The sequence below is a fragment of the Oryctolagus cuniculus genome, chromosome 12 (assembly GCF_964237555.1).
Source record: "Oryctolagus cuniculus chromosome 12, mOryCun1.1, whole genome shotgun sequence".
Classification (NCBI taxonomy): Eukaryota; Metazoa; Chordata; class Mammalia; order Lagomorpha; family Leporidae; genus Oryctolagus; species Oryctolagus cuniculus.
Genome location: NC_091443.1, coordinates 8,886,510 through 8,902,481, shown reverse-complemented (window position 1 = coordinate 8,902,481; position 15,972 = coordinate 8,886,510). Strand labels below are relative to the sequence as shown.

At 56.3% G+C, this 15,972-nt stretch overlaps 1 protein-coding gene across 5 annotated transcripts in view; it reads left to right on the top strand.

Annotated features, from left to right (window-relative positions):
- Positions 1-15,683, top strand: part of TTC23 (tetratricopeptide repeat domain 23) — a 98,387-nt gene extending 82,704 nt beyond the window's left edge. For 3 of the 5 annotated variants that reach the window (XM_070053504.1, XM_008248783.4, XM_002721772.5), the window contains exons 9-11: positions 35-184; positions 12,572-12,654; positions 13,405-15,683. In XM_070053504.1, coding sequence (XP_069909605.1) covers positions 35-184; positions 12,572-12,654; positions 13,405-13,519 — 348 coding nt within the window. In that variant the 3' untranslated portion in view covers positions 13,520-15,683. Of the gene's footprint in view, positions 1-34; positions 185-12,571; positions 12,655-13,404 lie in introns of those variants that run through there. The other 2 variants (XM_070053505.1, XM_051822969.2) reach the window with 1 other exon arrangement.
- Positions 15,684-15,972: the final 289 nt, after the last annotated feature.

Sequence of the window (15,972 nt, the reverse complement as noted above, 5' to 3'; positions counted from 1 at the left end):
TTGGTCGCTGGCCAGCCTTGTGTTCCTTTCACAGAGAGCAACCTCCATCCTGAGAGAGTCCCTGGAAGCCAAAGTGGCCACGTTTGGTGACCTCAGTCCCGAGGTGGCAGAGACGTACCGGCTCCTGGGCGGGGCAGCCCTGGAGCAGGGGAACCACCGCATGGCCCACAGGACGCTGAAGAAGGTAAGGCTGGAGGGGAGCCTGATGGGAGAACACGGGGCTCCCCCCAGGCCCCAGTCCTCCCCCCGCCCGGCTCCTCTGCAACACGGTGCTCTCTGTGTTTGGGGAAGAGAAGGCCACATTTGCAGATCCAAACTAACACTCTGAGTAAAAGAGAAATCCTCTCTGACACAGGCGTTTAAGAAATTATCAATAATAAAAATAATTATCAATTTAAAAAAATATTTGAAAAGCAGAGGTATAGGGGCCTGCGCCATGGCTCACTTGGTTAACCCTCTGCCTGCGGGCCGGCATCCCATATGGGTGCTGGGTTCTAGTCCCGGTTGCCCCTCTTCCAGGCCAGCTCTCTGCTGTGGCCCGGGAGTGCAGTGGAGGATGGCCCAAGTGCTTGGGCCCTGCACCCCATGGGAGACCAGGCGGAAGCACCTGGCTCCTGGCTTCGGATCAGCAGAGTGCCGGCTGTGGTGGCCATTTGGGGAGTGAACCAACGGAAGCAAGACCTTTCTCTCTGTCTCTCTCTCTGTCTCCCTCTCACTGTCCATAACTCTACATGTCAAATAAATTTAAAAAATAAAAAGAAAGAAAAGAAAAGCAGAGGTATAGAGAAACAGGGAAAGAGTAAGATCTTCCATCCTCTGGTTCACTCCCCAAATGACCTCCACAACAGGGGCTTAGCCAGGCTGAAGCCAAGGGCCTGCAACTCATCTGGGTCTCCCATGGGTGGCAGAGACGCAAGACCCTGGGCCATCTGCTTTTCCAGGTGCATTAGCGGGAGCTGGTTAGGAACTGGAGCAGCCAGGACTCAGGACCCCAACCCCTGCTCTTATGGGATGCCAGCATCACAGGTGGCACTTTTACCCCCACCCCCCCTTGATGATTTTTTTATCCTGCAAATATTTTTAACTTTTACATAGTGTGATTTCTCAGTCCTTTGTGATCATGCGCTCTTCCTGGGTACCTGGTTTATAGAGAAATCCCATGTTTTCTTCTATAATAATTATTATTCTTTTCTTTTTTTGGAGCTTATTTGTGTAGGTGTTAGATACTGAGATCTCACATTACCTTTTTTCCAAGTGGGTACCCAGTTGGCCAGAGCTATTTTCATTGAAAAGCCCATCTATGTTCCAGGCTTAAGATGACAACGTCAGCAAACACTCAGTGTCCAGAAGTCCTGGAGTCTGTTGCTGGATTTCTGTTTCATTCACAAGTCTTATTCATGTGCCAGTATGTCACAGTTTTATAGGATGATTCAGCATAAGGTGGGACTAGCAGGATGGCTTTTCTTCTAGACCTGCAGGGTTTCTAGGTGTTCTTGAACGTTTATTTTCCGACAGATTTCTCTATCAGTTTGTCTAGCTGCATTAGCAGTGTTGGTACTTTTGTTGAGTTGCTTGTAAATAAACTTTGGGAGAACTGACATCTTTATGATGTGAGTCATTGCACCCAAGAAGAAGGGAGAGCTCCCCGTTTGTCCATGTCTACTTTTGTGCATGTCGGGCACTTGAGAAGTGTCATACTGTATAGGTTTTGCACATTTCTTCCGTACTTCTAAGCATTTTATCTTCTTTGATACTGTTGTAAATGGGGATATATTATATCTTTTATTTTTGTGTATGTGAAGGCTTTGGTTTCTCTAATTTTATATCCTACCACCTTGCTTAATTCTTTCATGGCTTGAGTTAATTTGAGCATTGATACTATTACGTTATATGCAGTCGACATAATTTTACTTTATGTTTTCTAATTCTTATCTTTCTAATTGATTTCTCTCATCTGATCACATTGATCTGTACCACCAGTATGGTAAGTAGCAGTGGTGATACTGGACATCCTTGCTTTGTCCCTGTTCTTAGTGCAAGTGCCTCTGCTGGTTCTTCATTTGATAGATGCTGGCTTTAGAAACAAGGTTTATGTATTTTTATCATGTTAAGGCAGTGTCCATCAGCTTACATTTTAATGGATGTTTATTTAATTAGAAATCAATGTTGAATTTTGGCAAAGGCTTTCTCAGAATCAATGGAGATAATCAGGCACTACTTAGATCGCTTGCTGTGGTGTCTTTTATCATGATACTGAGCTGACCCTGCATCCCTGGGATAGTCCTGCTCAGTCACGTTGCGTTACTTGCTTAAAACGTTGTCTTGGTTCATTTTGCTGCTCTAACAGGACAGCAGGGACCAGATGATTTATAAGAAAAGAGGCTGATTTCTCACAGCCTGGAGGCCAGGGAGCCCGAGGTTGAGGGCCCCTGGCCCTCTGGTAACGGATGGCTCAGACCAGAGGAATTGAGTCTAGCAATCTTTCCTCTGAGCCAGGCCTTTTTCTCATCTTCTGACTGTTCCGGCTGTGCCGTAGAAGATACTAGATTTGGTAACGTGTGTGGTGCCTGTTTTTCAATGAGATGACACATGTCCATCATCAGTTACTCAACAAATAGTTTTTGGGTACCTTCTGTGGGCCAGCTGCTAATCAGACAGACCTGTGTGGACACAGAGGCCACGGCAGTGTGCACCTTGCCTTCGAGAATGCCCAGTGTGTCCAGGAAGACACATGTGGATCCAATCACTTTAAATAACTCACGCACCTGGCACGTGCCAAGACACGGTGGTGAGGGAGGGGGAAGAGGGAAGCGGGGGTGGCAGGAGCTCCGTTCCCCGTCCCCTGCCTCCCTCACTGCAGTCACTGGCTCCTTTGGGGTGACTGCGCGCCCTGGCACTGTGTCAGGTGACTTGTGGACGTTAACTCACGTAAGCCCTACAACAACCCTAACAGGTGGGGCCTTTACCCTCTGTGGTTAGCAAAGGGGAAACTGAGGCTGGGAGGGAAATGTCTAGGCTAAGGTTTTCCAAGTGGAGATTTCATGCTGGCGGTCTGTATCGTGCAGACTGCTCCACACCGTCATCTGTTTCCTCACGAGAGCTTCCCCGTGATTGGCAAACAACAAAACCAGGGGCTCCTGGGCGGTTTGGCGGCTGGTGGCACAGTGGGGAGAGTGCCACGGTCAGTAGGACAGGAGGGTTTGGATGCTACTGCTGGGATACAGCTGAGGCCAGCTCAGGTACCAAAGGGCACCTGTTGTGCTGGGGTCTCCAGAGACGAGCAGGCCAGGGATGCAGTGGAGCTGGGCGACAGGGGGCCTGCAGGGTCAGACTCTAAGGCTTGGGGGCTCCCTCTGTCCAGGACCCCCCTCCCCCACCCCACATCCCGCTACCCCAGCCCCTCTGTGCACTGGTCCTCCTCTTTCGTGGCAATGTCTTTCTTTAAAATAGAGATCGCGGCTGCCAACGCTCTGAAATTTGACTTCCTGCTCCTGTGCGTTTCCTTATCTTAGCTTGAAAGACTCAGGGCAGGACTGATCGGCGCAGCTGGAATCTAGCACCCAACCCAAGGCCAGTCAGCAGCGGCTAGGGGAGTGGTGGCTCTGAGAACACAGTGCTTCCAACGCAGCGGGTGCCTAGGAAACAGTCCCACCATCAGAACGCCTGGGACAGGTCCCCAGGCCCCCTCTGTCTATTCGAAGCGTTTGCAGTGGATATAGCGGGAGTGTACCAGCTGCTTCCCTTAGGAATGACATGACCCGGAGCAGTGAGGGAGTCCAGTCTGTTCGGGGCGGAATTCTGCCCTACGGGTCCATGCCGACATCCGTGGGAGGGAAGGGATTTAGGGCAAGTATCTGCAGAAGTAGTCCTGAAAAAGGACGCAGGACAGGAGAGCCAGAAATCCCAGGCCAGGAAATGGACGGATGGAGGCAGGAGGCTCGGAGCCTAGGAGAGCGGAGTGTGTTAAGGCACCAGACGCAGTCGGGGCTGACAGTCCCTCGGCGTCCATGAGGCCATGGGCTGATTCCTCACAGCCTTACACACGTCCTGCGGCCTGCAGGAGAAGCAGCCCTGCGCCTGCCCTGGTGGCCCTCAAGCCAGAGCTCATGAACTTGAACTTCATCTACATGAAGTGTTGTGCCCTCCCAGAGTGAGTCCGTTCTTCTCATTAGAAGTGGATTACAGGCCGGCGCCGCGGCTCACTAGGCTAATCCTCCGCCTAGCGGCGCCGGCACACCGGGTTCTAGTCCCGGTCGGGGCGCCGGATTCTGTCCCGGTTGCCCCTCTTCCAGGCCAGCCCTCTGCTGTGGCCCGGGAGTGCAGTGGAGGATGGCCCAGGTGCTTGGGCCCTGCACCCCATGGGAGACCAGGAAAAGCACCTGGCTCCTGGCTCCTGCCATCGGATCAGCGCGGTGCGCCGGCCGCAGCGCGCCAGCCGCGGCAGCCATTGGAGGGTGAACCAACGGCAAAAGGAAGACCTTTCTCTCTGTCTCTCTCACTGTCCACTCTGCCTGTCAAAAAAAAAAAAAAAAAAAAAGAAGTGGATTACAAACGAGAACTGTGCCCATTGGTATTGGATTTTGAATTTTATGTGACACGTGCAGGCACCTGTGCCGAATCCCCCATCTCTGTCTCTCGCCTGCAGTCCAGAGTATCTTCTGTCTGACCCTCTGTGGAGAAGGCTTTCCGAACCTTGCCCTCAGCCGCTGTTGAACATTTTCACAACAGGTGTAATTGTATTTTTGCTTAAAATTGACTGAGGAGCTAGCGTTGACCATGGAATGGAGTAGACCAGGAAGGGAGGCAAGAGGCCCTGCTTCCTCCCCACCGCTGGTCCAGGGATCAGGTGAGGCCGCAGGATGAGTGCTGAACGCTGCCCACGTGCAGACCCCCGAGGCAGGCAGGCTTCCTGCCATTCGCATCTCCAAGAGGGAGCATTGTGGCCCAGGCCCCGCCCACCACAGGAAGCCCCCAGTTTCCTTCCTTGCCTCACCCCTCCCCTGAAGAGGGTGGATGAAGTCCAGAAAAACCAGGATGCGGCCTAGCCACTCATCTCCAGGTGGGCTGGGAACCCCGGGATGGGGATGCTACCAGCTGCGCACAGAACCTGGAGCAGGGTGGGGGCCCACACAAGCTCTGCTCCTTTGGGAGCACCTGCCGCGGCCTCCACAGGCTGAGGGCCAGGCCCAGTCCCTGTTCCTGATCATCACAGTGGCGGCGGCGCCCTGACACTGCTGGAAGTCGGGCTCGTCGTCCCCGGCAGGCGGCCCTTTGCTGGTGCCAGGGGCTCGCCGAGCGTGGGTCTGGAGCCTCCTGCACCAGGGCTCCTCTCTGGTGGAGAAGCTCTGGGGCAGAGCGCTTGGCTCCAGCTTCCTGGGAAGAGCCGGGACTCGCCGCTCCTGGCTGCGCTGCCTCCTCAGGAGCGGAAGCCCAGGCTGCATCACCCCTAAGAGCCACGGGGAGGCCACTGGCCTTCTCTCCCCGAATTTGGGCCTTGTCGGCCATCCGTCCTGAGAACAAGGACTTTCACGTTTCAGAGCCATTTGCCAGAGCCAGAGAAAAGGTGGGACTCATATTATGAAAGCTGTGCACGCTGAGTGGGGCCATTCTCATTTCCACTTCTCCACCCGCACCCTTCGGAGTTCTCGGTGCACACCAGGGCCCCGGGGACAGGGGCTTTAAACCCGCCCGTCTCCTCCCCTGCTACCTGGAGCTTCCCAAAAGCCACGTTTGGCCCCGGCCCCGAAGTCGTTAGATTTCTTAGGCTCCTGGTCCAGGGTTTCTCGTGTTTTCATCACAACAGCTGCACCCATTACGTTTCAACCCGGTAGCAGGGATCCGCTGAACTGTGGCTTCTCCGGGTGTCCCTGCCTGCGCGGAGCGGCCGGGCGTGGTCCTGCGGGCGTGAAAAACAGGAAGGCAGGAGCAGCAGAGCTGGCCGTGGGATTCAATTACTGAGGAGGGAGATCTGCACCGTCGAGGCCACAGCCTGCAGGGCAAACTGGAGACCGCTGCTAGCTCCAGATGGAAATTTCCACAGCCAAAGCTCACGCAATTTTGCCACTTGATCCCAGGATGAGCATCATCCCAGCTTCTGCTTCCAGGGCTGCAGAGAGAATCCCCGAAGACTGTTCCTCAGGCCAGGAATATCCCAGGGGCCCAGGTCCAGGATGAAGTCAGGGTCAGGTCCGGTCTTAGTCCATCCTGGGCAGATCTGTCTCCTGCCTCAGCACCCCACGGCTGTGAGCATCAAACGCTCCCCTAAAGGAACAGCCTGGCTGTGTGGGACCCGTGTCGCCGAGTAAACCCAAAGCCTGTTTGCATGAATCTTGAAGGGAGGACCTGGGTTACGGTTTTTACTCCCAGGCAGGAAAGCCAGCCCCGGCCCCCGCCAGCCAGTCAAGCACACAGCACTGCCTCAGAGCCTTAGAGGCAGTGGGCCACTTTATTTCACCCTCCCCTTAGTAGGTGGGTGTTTTCCTGGTGGCGCTGGGTACATCAGGAATCCAGAGTCCCCACAGAGCCACCGCGTCAGTCCCCATCATCTTCACCTGTGACTGATTTTTCTCGTGGTCTCTGACCCTGTGTGGTCAGACAACACTAACTTGTCAGAAAAAGGTCTGTTCTTGGGCTGGGACGTGGGCTGCCGGGCTCTCCCAGGCCCTCATCTGTGAAGATGTTGGTAAATCAGTTAATAGCACGAGTATGAAGCTGGCAGGTAAAAGGGGCAAGGTCATTCACTGCTGACCTCCTGTGGGGAGGATTCGGGGCCTCCCTTGCCTGCCGCCGGCTGGGTGGGAGTGAGAATTCCAGGCACCCTGGCCACAGGTCCCTGGCACCATCAGCAGCCGGGAAGAGGGGCTGTCCCGAGACCCAGCCCTCTAACCACAGGCAGCCCCCGCACAGAGCCCCTAAACATTAGGTGACCCTTAGAAAACCCAGACAGGGAGAGGATGCAGACTGCCCATAGGTCAGGCTGCGTGTGCTCTGGGAAAGCTCCCCGGGGGTCAGAGCCCTGACCGTGGCATGGCAAGTGCACCTGCCTTCTGGGTTCCTCGGGTGGCACCAAGGTCTGGAGTGGGGTGGGTGGGGCCAGCTCGTCCTGGCCTCAGACCATGTGGCAGTTTGTGACTTGGGCTTACGGAGAGAAAGGCAGAATCTGTGCCTAACCATGACCAAGTCGCAGAAGTCCTAGTCAGGAATGGCGGGTGTGGTTCGCACAGATTTGAGAAGGGCTGGTCAAGGTGTCTGTGCCACAGACGAGGCACCTGCAAGGCTCAGCTGCAGTGGAGTGCCTGGCTGGCTCAGAGCGGGGCAGGTCCAACCTGGGCACGAAGAGCTGGCTCCCCACCTGACCACAGAGCCATCGCTTCTCTGGGGCACACACCAGGGCTCCCCTGGTAGCATGTGCTGCTGATGCCCGTGTTTCCCTAAACATGGTGCTGCTGTTGTCCCTGGAGAAAAGTGATGGCAGAATGGAGCAGAGTCATGGGCCAGGGGCGGCTTGAGGGATGTCTGTAGGGACATAGAGCCCATGGCACTTGGCAGCCCAGAGGTGAGGAGTGAGGAGGTGCCAAGGATGGCCCCGGACACCAGGGCTGGCAGCGGGCAAGTCTCAGGAGAGTGGGCCCCAGTGCCCACTCGCACAGCCCCTCGCCTCTCCCATCTCCCCCCCTCAGCCTCAGGGCCACTTCCCACCCTCTTGTCTCCTCTCATGCGAGGGTCCCTGTGTACCCACTGGTAAACCAGTCTCTCCTCCAAGGAGCGAGCTACAGGTGTGTGTGTGTGTGTGTGTGTGTGTGTGTGAGAGAGAGAGAAGGGAGGGAGGGAAGTGTGTCCCCAGACAACTAGAATTCCTTCTCCCTGAGCCCTTCCCGCCAACCCCAGTGCTGTCCCCCCATCTGTGAGGTCTCAACTCCAGCGCCACTGCCTCACAGAGGCCTCTGCTGACCCAAGTACCTGCAGTCACGAGCACCCCCTTACTTTTTTGACAGGCAGAGTTATGCAGTGAGAGAGAGAGAGACAGAGAGAAAGGTCTTCCTTTTGCCATTGGTTCACCCCCCAAGTGGCTGCTACGGCCAGTGCGTTGTGGCCGGCGTGCTGCGCCAACCCAAAGCCAGGAGCCTGGTCTCCCATGCGGGTGCAGGGCCCAAGGACTTGGGCCATCCTCCACTGCTTTCCCGGGCCACAACAGAGAGCTGGACTGGAAGAGGAGCAACTGGAACAGAATCTGGTGCCCCAACCGGGACTAGAACCTGGGGTGCCGGCGCCGCAGGCAAGGAATTAGCCTAGTGAGCCGTGGCACCAGCCTTACCCCCCTTATTTTTTTAAAAAGATTTATTTCACTTATTTGAAAGGCAGAGAGAATCTTTGATCCGCTGGTTCACTCCCCAAATGGCCACAGCGGGCAAGCCAAAGCCAGGAGCCAGGAGCCAGGAGCCAGGAGCCAGGAGCTCCATCCTGGTCTGCCTTGTGAGTGAAGGGCCTGAGTCCTGGGCCATCCTCTGCCACTTTCCCAGGTCTATCAGCAGGAAGCTGGATCAGAAGCGGAGCAGCCGGGATTGGAACTGGCCCTCACAGGTGGGATGCCCACGTTGCAGGTGGTGGCTTAACTCTCTGTGCCACAATGCCAGCCCCAAAAGCACTTTGTAAAGTCCTCTTAACTCGCCCAGCTTCACAAGTGACTCCTTAGGGGAAGCAGCGTGCAGCGAAGGGCTCTCGGGTTGACCTTGCCTGGACTGATTCTGAAGCTACGGCTGCTGCACTCAGTGCTGCATCCCTGCCAGAGGCTCCCCGGAGCCCCCACGGCCCCCCCATGGCTCACAGCCCCACATGAGCACTCCCCCAGGGTCGCTGTGTGTTCACTTTTGTAATCACTCATTCACCTCTGTGCAGGAATGACAAGGGTGAGCAGGACTAACACAGCCTGCTAGGGACAGCCCACAGGCCAGCGGGAAAGTGGGGCATCCCCTGCTGTCTTCCCGCAAGCAGAGGACTAGCTCCTCCCCCACCCGCCCCCATTCGGTGTTTAAGGAGCAATACAGAACACCGGTGACTCCTCACAGCTCTCGCATACAAAATCAAAGCGTCCCTAGAATCCCGCGGGGCCTTCAGATTTCAGGTTACAGGCTCACTTCAGAGAAAAGTGCATAACCCTCTTTGGTGGCTGCTCTCCAAAGCCGCCCCGCGGAAGGACGTGGAGAGCACTGGGCGCCCGTCTTTGAGGTGGAGAAGGTCCCGATGTCAGGGCTTGGGGAGTTCCTGGCGAAGTTCAGGGAGGCGTTCACAAAGCCTGGCCCTCAGCAGGTGCACTGAGCAGTTGTTGACTTCCTGCCTGTCAGCGTCTAGGTTTCCAACAAAAGAATCGAAACACTGGCTTCACACAAAAATGCTTCAGCAAAGTTAGCCAAGAGCAGCCGAACACCAAAAAGTTCAATTTATGTTCCTTAAGCAAATGGACAGCTATGTGAGAACATTTGCTAGTAGAAGCCTGTAATGGGCTGGTCTTGTATTTTTAAAAAGGAGTCTCCTTCAAGAGCAGTTCAGCTAATGGAAGAACCGTCTGTCCCTGCCTTGGCTCCCTGGGTCACTGGATTCATACAGGGGGTTGGGGGCCGGGGGCCAGGGTCCCTTCCTGTCTCCTGGTTGACTTCCTCCGCATCTTTCCTTTCTTTCTGCTGGAATTTTAGACAGATCTCCTTGGTGAGGATAAACAGCCTTAGGGGGAAATCTAACACCAGGAAGGGCAGAGTACTGGCCACGGGATGGGGACGGGGCTCCCCGGGCACAGGGCTCACTGCTGTGGGACTTGATTATCGCACAGGGTCACTTTACCCAGCCAGGAGCCCCTCTCCTAACTCCACTCCCTCTGCTGGTGAAAATAACCAGAATCCAGGAACTGGAGGAAACGGGGCTGGTTAATGGGACCACAGAGGACGACAGGCCAGGGGAACAGGCTTCAGTCTCCAAAGGGTGGCATAGAAATCCTCCTGCACCAGCCCCCGTCTTAGGGTTTCAAGGCCATCTGTGAAGGCAGAGTGAACTGAGACCAGGTCTCACGCCACAGTGAACGGATGAACACCAAGCCGTGTGGGCATCAGCGGGCCTCAAAACGAGCCACGTCGGACACACTCAGAGACCCATAAACAGGAAGTCCTGCTTGGCTTCACATTAGACCTGGGCCCCGGCAGGGGAGGGAGGGTCCTGGTGGTCATGGAGGAGAACGTGAAGTCTGCTCCGGCAAGAAAGCTGCCCCTTGGAGACCGGCAGTGGCCCAGGGGCAGAGGGCTGGAACCACGTGGGCTGCTGGCTGGGCTTTGTCACGTGTCTCGGGGGTCAAAAGCCTCAAGGCACCAGAGCTTTCTCGAGGTCCCTAGACGTCCAAGGTCACAGCCGTGTCCCTGTGGCTGACAGCAAGGCCGGCCCAAACCCCCAGTGCAGACTGAGAGAGGAAGGGGCTTGTTGGGCTGAGGGAATGGGCTAAATAAGGTGACTGAGAAGGCCGACTGCACGTGGTGCTGCGTGACCGAGCTCAGAAATGGTGACCTGAAGTTTTCTCTCACTTAAACCCTGGCGTCGTCTCACCTGCCTTCCCTTCCCCTGAAAGGCAGCCGGGTCCTCCAGGCCTCACTGAAACAGACGTTCAGGCAGGCTTGGTATTTTCCACAGCTTGCAAAGACAAAGCCTTCTGGCTGCTTGCATTTTAGCTTCCTTGAAGCCCTAAAAATGGTTGGCAGATGAGAAAGAACAGTCTTCAATACCAGCCCCCGAACCCTCACACTGCTTCTTCTTTTACACTCAAGCTGTCGCTGTGTAAATGAAACAATTAATTCAGTCTTCTAAGACTGCGCGATGAAAGATTTCAGAGATGCAGAAAAGTGGGCTAATTTAACACTGTTCAACGTAAGAGGCAAAGCATGACCCCCCTGTTGAAGTCCCCTGTGTACCTCTTCCATCCCCAAACAACCACTTCCCTTCCTACACTGGATACCTCTCCCGTGCTTTTCTTCCCGTCCTACGGTTTTGTTGGGCGTGGTTTGAAACTTCACGTGAACCTCCTACTGTCTGCACTCATCTGAAATTGGCTTTTTCCTCTTGACTTTGTAACCATGAGATTCATCTCCGTGGATTTATCCACACAAAGACTTTCATATAAAACATTTGTTTCATACAGACATCATGCACATGTATATGAAAATTTAGCTAACCGTTCCTAAATATTGCTAAGCTGTTCTACAAAGGGGTTATTCCAGTGTTAATACTCACTACCAATATGTAAGAGTTCTCGTTGCTTGATGTCTTTGACAAAGCGCGATATCACAGTATAATTTTTGTAATCTGTTGGGCGAAGGGCACTTCCTTGAGGTTTCAGTTTGCATTTTTGGTTATTTGGGAGATTAAGTTGCAGGTGTTCAGCACCTTGAGTGATGTGTCGGTATCTTCTGACCGTTTTTCTGTTAGGAGATAGTTGTTTTCTCTCATTGCGCCACAGAGGTGCTTATGTGTTCTGAATGCTAGACCTCCCTCAGCCGTGTGCATTGTCAACCTCCCCCCTCCTCCTGCTTTCTCCTTGTACCTGGCTTATGGTGAGTTTGGGCACAGCAGATGTTGAGTTTTCATATAATTACGTGTTATCAGCCTCCTGCTTTTGCCTGCTCCAGATCCTGTCCCAGGACTGCTTCCCCACCTCAGGTTCCCGAGTGTCTTCTCCAACAGTTCCGTGCAAGGGCACCAGGTGTCGCATTTCACGTTCAGGCCTTTTATATCTTTCTGGGGTTAATTTTGCATTGCCTTCATTGGAGGGGGACTGGTTCCAGCACCATGAACTGACCATCCCGACCCTGTCTCAGCATTTGTCAAGGCTAGTTCTGCCGCCTGCCTAGCATGGTCATGTTGTCCACCGATGGATGGAAGCCACCCTATCTCACTGTGGTTTTATGAAAGGTGTTGGCACCCAGCAAAGAAACTTCCTCCATCCCACGGTCTTCAAAATGCCTCTGGCCAGTTCCGGCAGCTCTGTGCTCTTTATCTGCTCCTTGGGGCTGCCCTTATCTAGCACAAGGGATTAAATGGCAAGACTTAAAGTGAGCAGAGGGGAGAAACGGTGTCAGAGCCAGCCCTGTATCGTCCAGAAACTGAATCTCTAAATTCCAATAACTAAGACACTGCTGTGTACTAATAAGTATAGGAAACCCATTGGTTAGGAAAAAAAAAAAAAACTTCTTAAAATATTTTCTGAGCTAAAATGAGGGTCAGGTAAAAAGAGAAGCCAGAGGCCATCCTGTGGTTACGGCCCACATCCTTGCCCTTTGTGAAAATCCTACTTTAAAGTATATTTTTGCATATAGCTAGTCAACAGAGAGTTGTATAAAACCGTGCTAAAGCTGTACACCCATCTCCTGGCTCCAGGGAGCAGCGCAGGCCAGCCTGGCCCTGGGAGGAACCCTGGGAAGGCAGCCTCGCTCTCAGGATGCAGTGTCCTGTCTCTCCTTCGGAGGGGAGTTCATTCCCTGCCAGGTCTGTCCCCGGGCACATGTCCCTGACGTCATGACTGCCGCTTGGTCTCCTGCAGTGTCTCCACATTCAGACGCTCTTATACGGACCACAGGACAAGAGGACCCTGGCCACCCAGCAGACCATGGACGATCTGGCCAAGTGAGTTGGCCTCCCCCAACCTTCTCTGAGTAGCTCGTCTCCTGCCACTCCGAATCTCAGGGGAAGCTGGTTCTGGAAGGTTCTGGGAAGGTTGTCCCGACTGCCTGTAACCTGCAGAGCTGGATGCAAGGCCGGCTCCTCTGAACGCCCACTTGTACCTGTCTTCCCTGCCCAGATGGGAGAAAAGGGACTTGCTGCCGAGTCCCATCAGAAGCGCAGGCTGTACGCCGTGTGCTCCTGTGGCTGCAGACCAGCCCACTGCAGGCTCACTCCCCTGTTGGACGGGGAGGGCGCGGCCTGCGTGAGACTCCCCTGGGCTTCCTGAGCCCTCAGGGGCTGGTCAGGATGGCATCTGGGCACCTGCTCACTTACCTGCAGGGCGGTCCCCATGACCCTGCTGAGCACGGGCCCAGCCCCGAGCCCGGAGACGCCCCCTGCCAAACGCGTGTCTGCCCGGAGCCCTGGGGAGACTGCCCAGTCCATGCTCAGGGCAGCAGGGCAGTGACCAGGGTGGGGACGGGGACCCAGCCTGCAGGGGACAGGGACGTGAAGGCCTTCTGCCCAGCTCAGCTGTCCCCTTAGGCCTGTGCTGCTGAGCCCGCTGGGGGCGGCCAGCAGGAGGGGAAAGGCGGGAGGGAGGCGTCGCGTGCTCTGTGTTCCATGCTGGGGCTCTGCTCTCACTTCCCTCCCTACACAGCCCCAGGGAGCACCCGAGGGTGCGCACTCACCCCACCCTCCCTTTGTCTGCAGGGTCACCGAGGTCGCTGTGAAGCCAAAGCCGACTCCGAAGGCCAAAGTGGCCTTCAACACCAGCGTCCCCGGGCACACGGCGCTGGGGAGGGGCAGGCCCAGCGCAGCCAACTGAGACCCCCGGCCCCAAGGCGGCTTCCGGTGGGCCTGGGCGCCACCCCTCGGGGTCTGAGCCAACCTCTCTCCCATGAGCAGATGGAATTTGATGGTTAGCGCGGACTTCCCAGGCCGACGGTGGACTCCGGCACTCATCAGAGAGACCATCAGCGCCCTGTGGGCCACGCCATGACGGGGCGCGGCCTTCAGCGTGACCTGGGGCCGCACGGCACAGTTTTCCCTTTATAACTTGCGGTGTCTTTCTGGCCAGCAGGGATCTGGGACCCAGCAGCACTCCTGAGGCTGAAAGACTTCTCTCCAGAGGCTCAGAACCTCCTGCGCGGGGGAGGCGGGCTGGGCCCTGCGCACACGCACAGCTGGCTGGGGTCAGCCTCGGAGCAAGAACCACAAATCTGGAAGAAGCCCCTTCTTACAGGAAGGGGGCAGTCCCTGAGAATAAACGGCTCAGGAAGGGACTTTCTGCAGCGCTGGTGTCACGGCCCGGCCTGGGTGGGCACATCATCCCAGTCGCCTGTTAACCGCGGGGGCCATTTGCAAGCTGGCCACTCGCTGTGGCTAGCCACGGGATGCCCGTGCCACCTGGGAACCCTGCAGAGTCCCCAGCCGCGGTGGGGGGGGCACGAGCAGGGCTCCCAGGCTCTGCACGGCGAGTGGAGCGAACCTCGCGAGCCTCGCGAGCCTCGCTTCCTTGTGCCCCTCAGGTACAAACCCAGGCAGGCTGGGCTCTTCAAGGGAAGCCTGCGTCAGAGCTCCTTGGAGCCAGAAGACGGGCGTGGGGACGCCGTCACTCACGGTGTGGTGCACAGCGGGCGTGGGCTAGTGCTAAGAGCAGGGACGCGACAAGAAAGGAGGCACACCCAGTCCTGCTCCCCCTCCTCTATGAGCTTGCAATCCAGCCTGGCCCTAGATGCAAAAGAGATATGGTGGGGGACTGCAGGGTGGGTGCTAAGTGGGCCCCACGTGGCCCTGGGGTGAGGAGGCAGGTGTAGGGCAGCAGAAAGGTGGGCACGGAGGGTTGTGGGGCAGGGGCGGTGACCCCCTGCTGCCCTGCATTCCTCCTGGATCCCCCACCCCCGGCAGGACAAACATGGCTGGGCCCTGGAGCTGCCGCTGCTGGAGCCGGCACGGCCCCACCCCACGCCCTGTCCTCAGGGCCTCCAGCCTGGAGTGAGGCAGCGGTGGAGAGAGAAGCTTTGAGCACCTGTCTCCACCCTGTGAACACGGCGATCGGGTGCTGGCAAGAGGCAGATGGATCACCTAGAGGGTGGGGGTGCGGGCATGGGCAGGAATACCTCTGCCCCTCTGGGACGGTGGCCAGTGAGGCCACAGGCAGGTGCTCGGACGGCCCCAGGATGACAGCCTGATGCCCTCCGGCCCCACGAGCAAAGCGGGGTACCACTCCTCGTGTGCGGGGAACCACCTCGAGAACTGACGGGGGAATCGACTGGGGGAGCTCTGAAGTGCAGAGAGGCAGGGCCCCTCCCTGGTCTTCCTGCGGAGCTGCGAGCTGACCCGCAGGCCGTTCCTGCTAACACCCACGGGTCCCAGAACAGGGGGCAGAAAGGTGTGTGGCTGTGGCCACCACTACCTGAGCGTCCTGTGCAGTCGAAGACGCGGGTCTCCACGTGGATGGGGGAGTGAGCATTTTCAACACGGACCACACGGGGGTGTGCCATGGACTGAGCGTGCCCCTCGCCTCCAGTGCGCGTTGAAGCGCCAGTCTCCAGGGTGACACTGCTCGCTGTCTGCCAGCAGGCTCTGGGGAGGTTGTTCCGTCAGGGGAGTGAGCCCTGCTGAGGGCACTAGTGCCTTTAAAAGAAAAGATGCTTCCCTGGCACCGTGGCGCAGATTCATCCTCCGCCTGCAGCACTGGCATCCCATATGGGCACCGGTTCTAGTCCCGGCTGCTCCACTTCTGATCCAGCTCTCTGCTGTGGCCTGGGAAAGCAGCAGAAGATGACCCAAGTCCTTGGGCCCCTGCACCTGCCTGGGAGACCCAGAAGAAGCTCCTGGCTCCTGGCTTCAGATTGGCCCAGCTCCTGCTGTTGCAGCCATTTGGGGAATGAACCAGTAGATGAAAGACCTCTCTCTTTGTCTTTCTTTCCCTCTCACTGTCTGTAACTCTGCCTCTCAAATAAATAAATAAAATATTTTTTAAAAAATGAAGAGATGCTTTGCCCTCTACAGCCGGCACCTCGGTGTCGGACTCCCTGCTCCGGAGCTGTGTGTGGTTTGAGTCCCCCAGGCTAGGGGCACTGTGTTAACAGCCACCTGCAGTACGGCAGAGCCCCTGCTGGGGCTTTGAAAGAAGTGTGAATGTGGCACCTGCTCCTCTCTGCGTCTCCTACAGGATATCCGGGATCACAGGAGCTAACACCCGGAGGCCCCACTCCGCACCACCCTGGAGGAAAGGAGACTCCAGCGTCTTCCACCAGACCTGGCGCCCCTCTG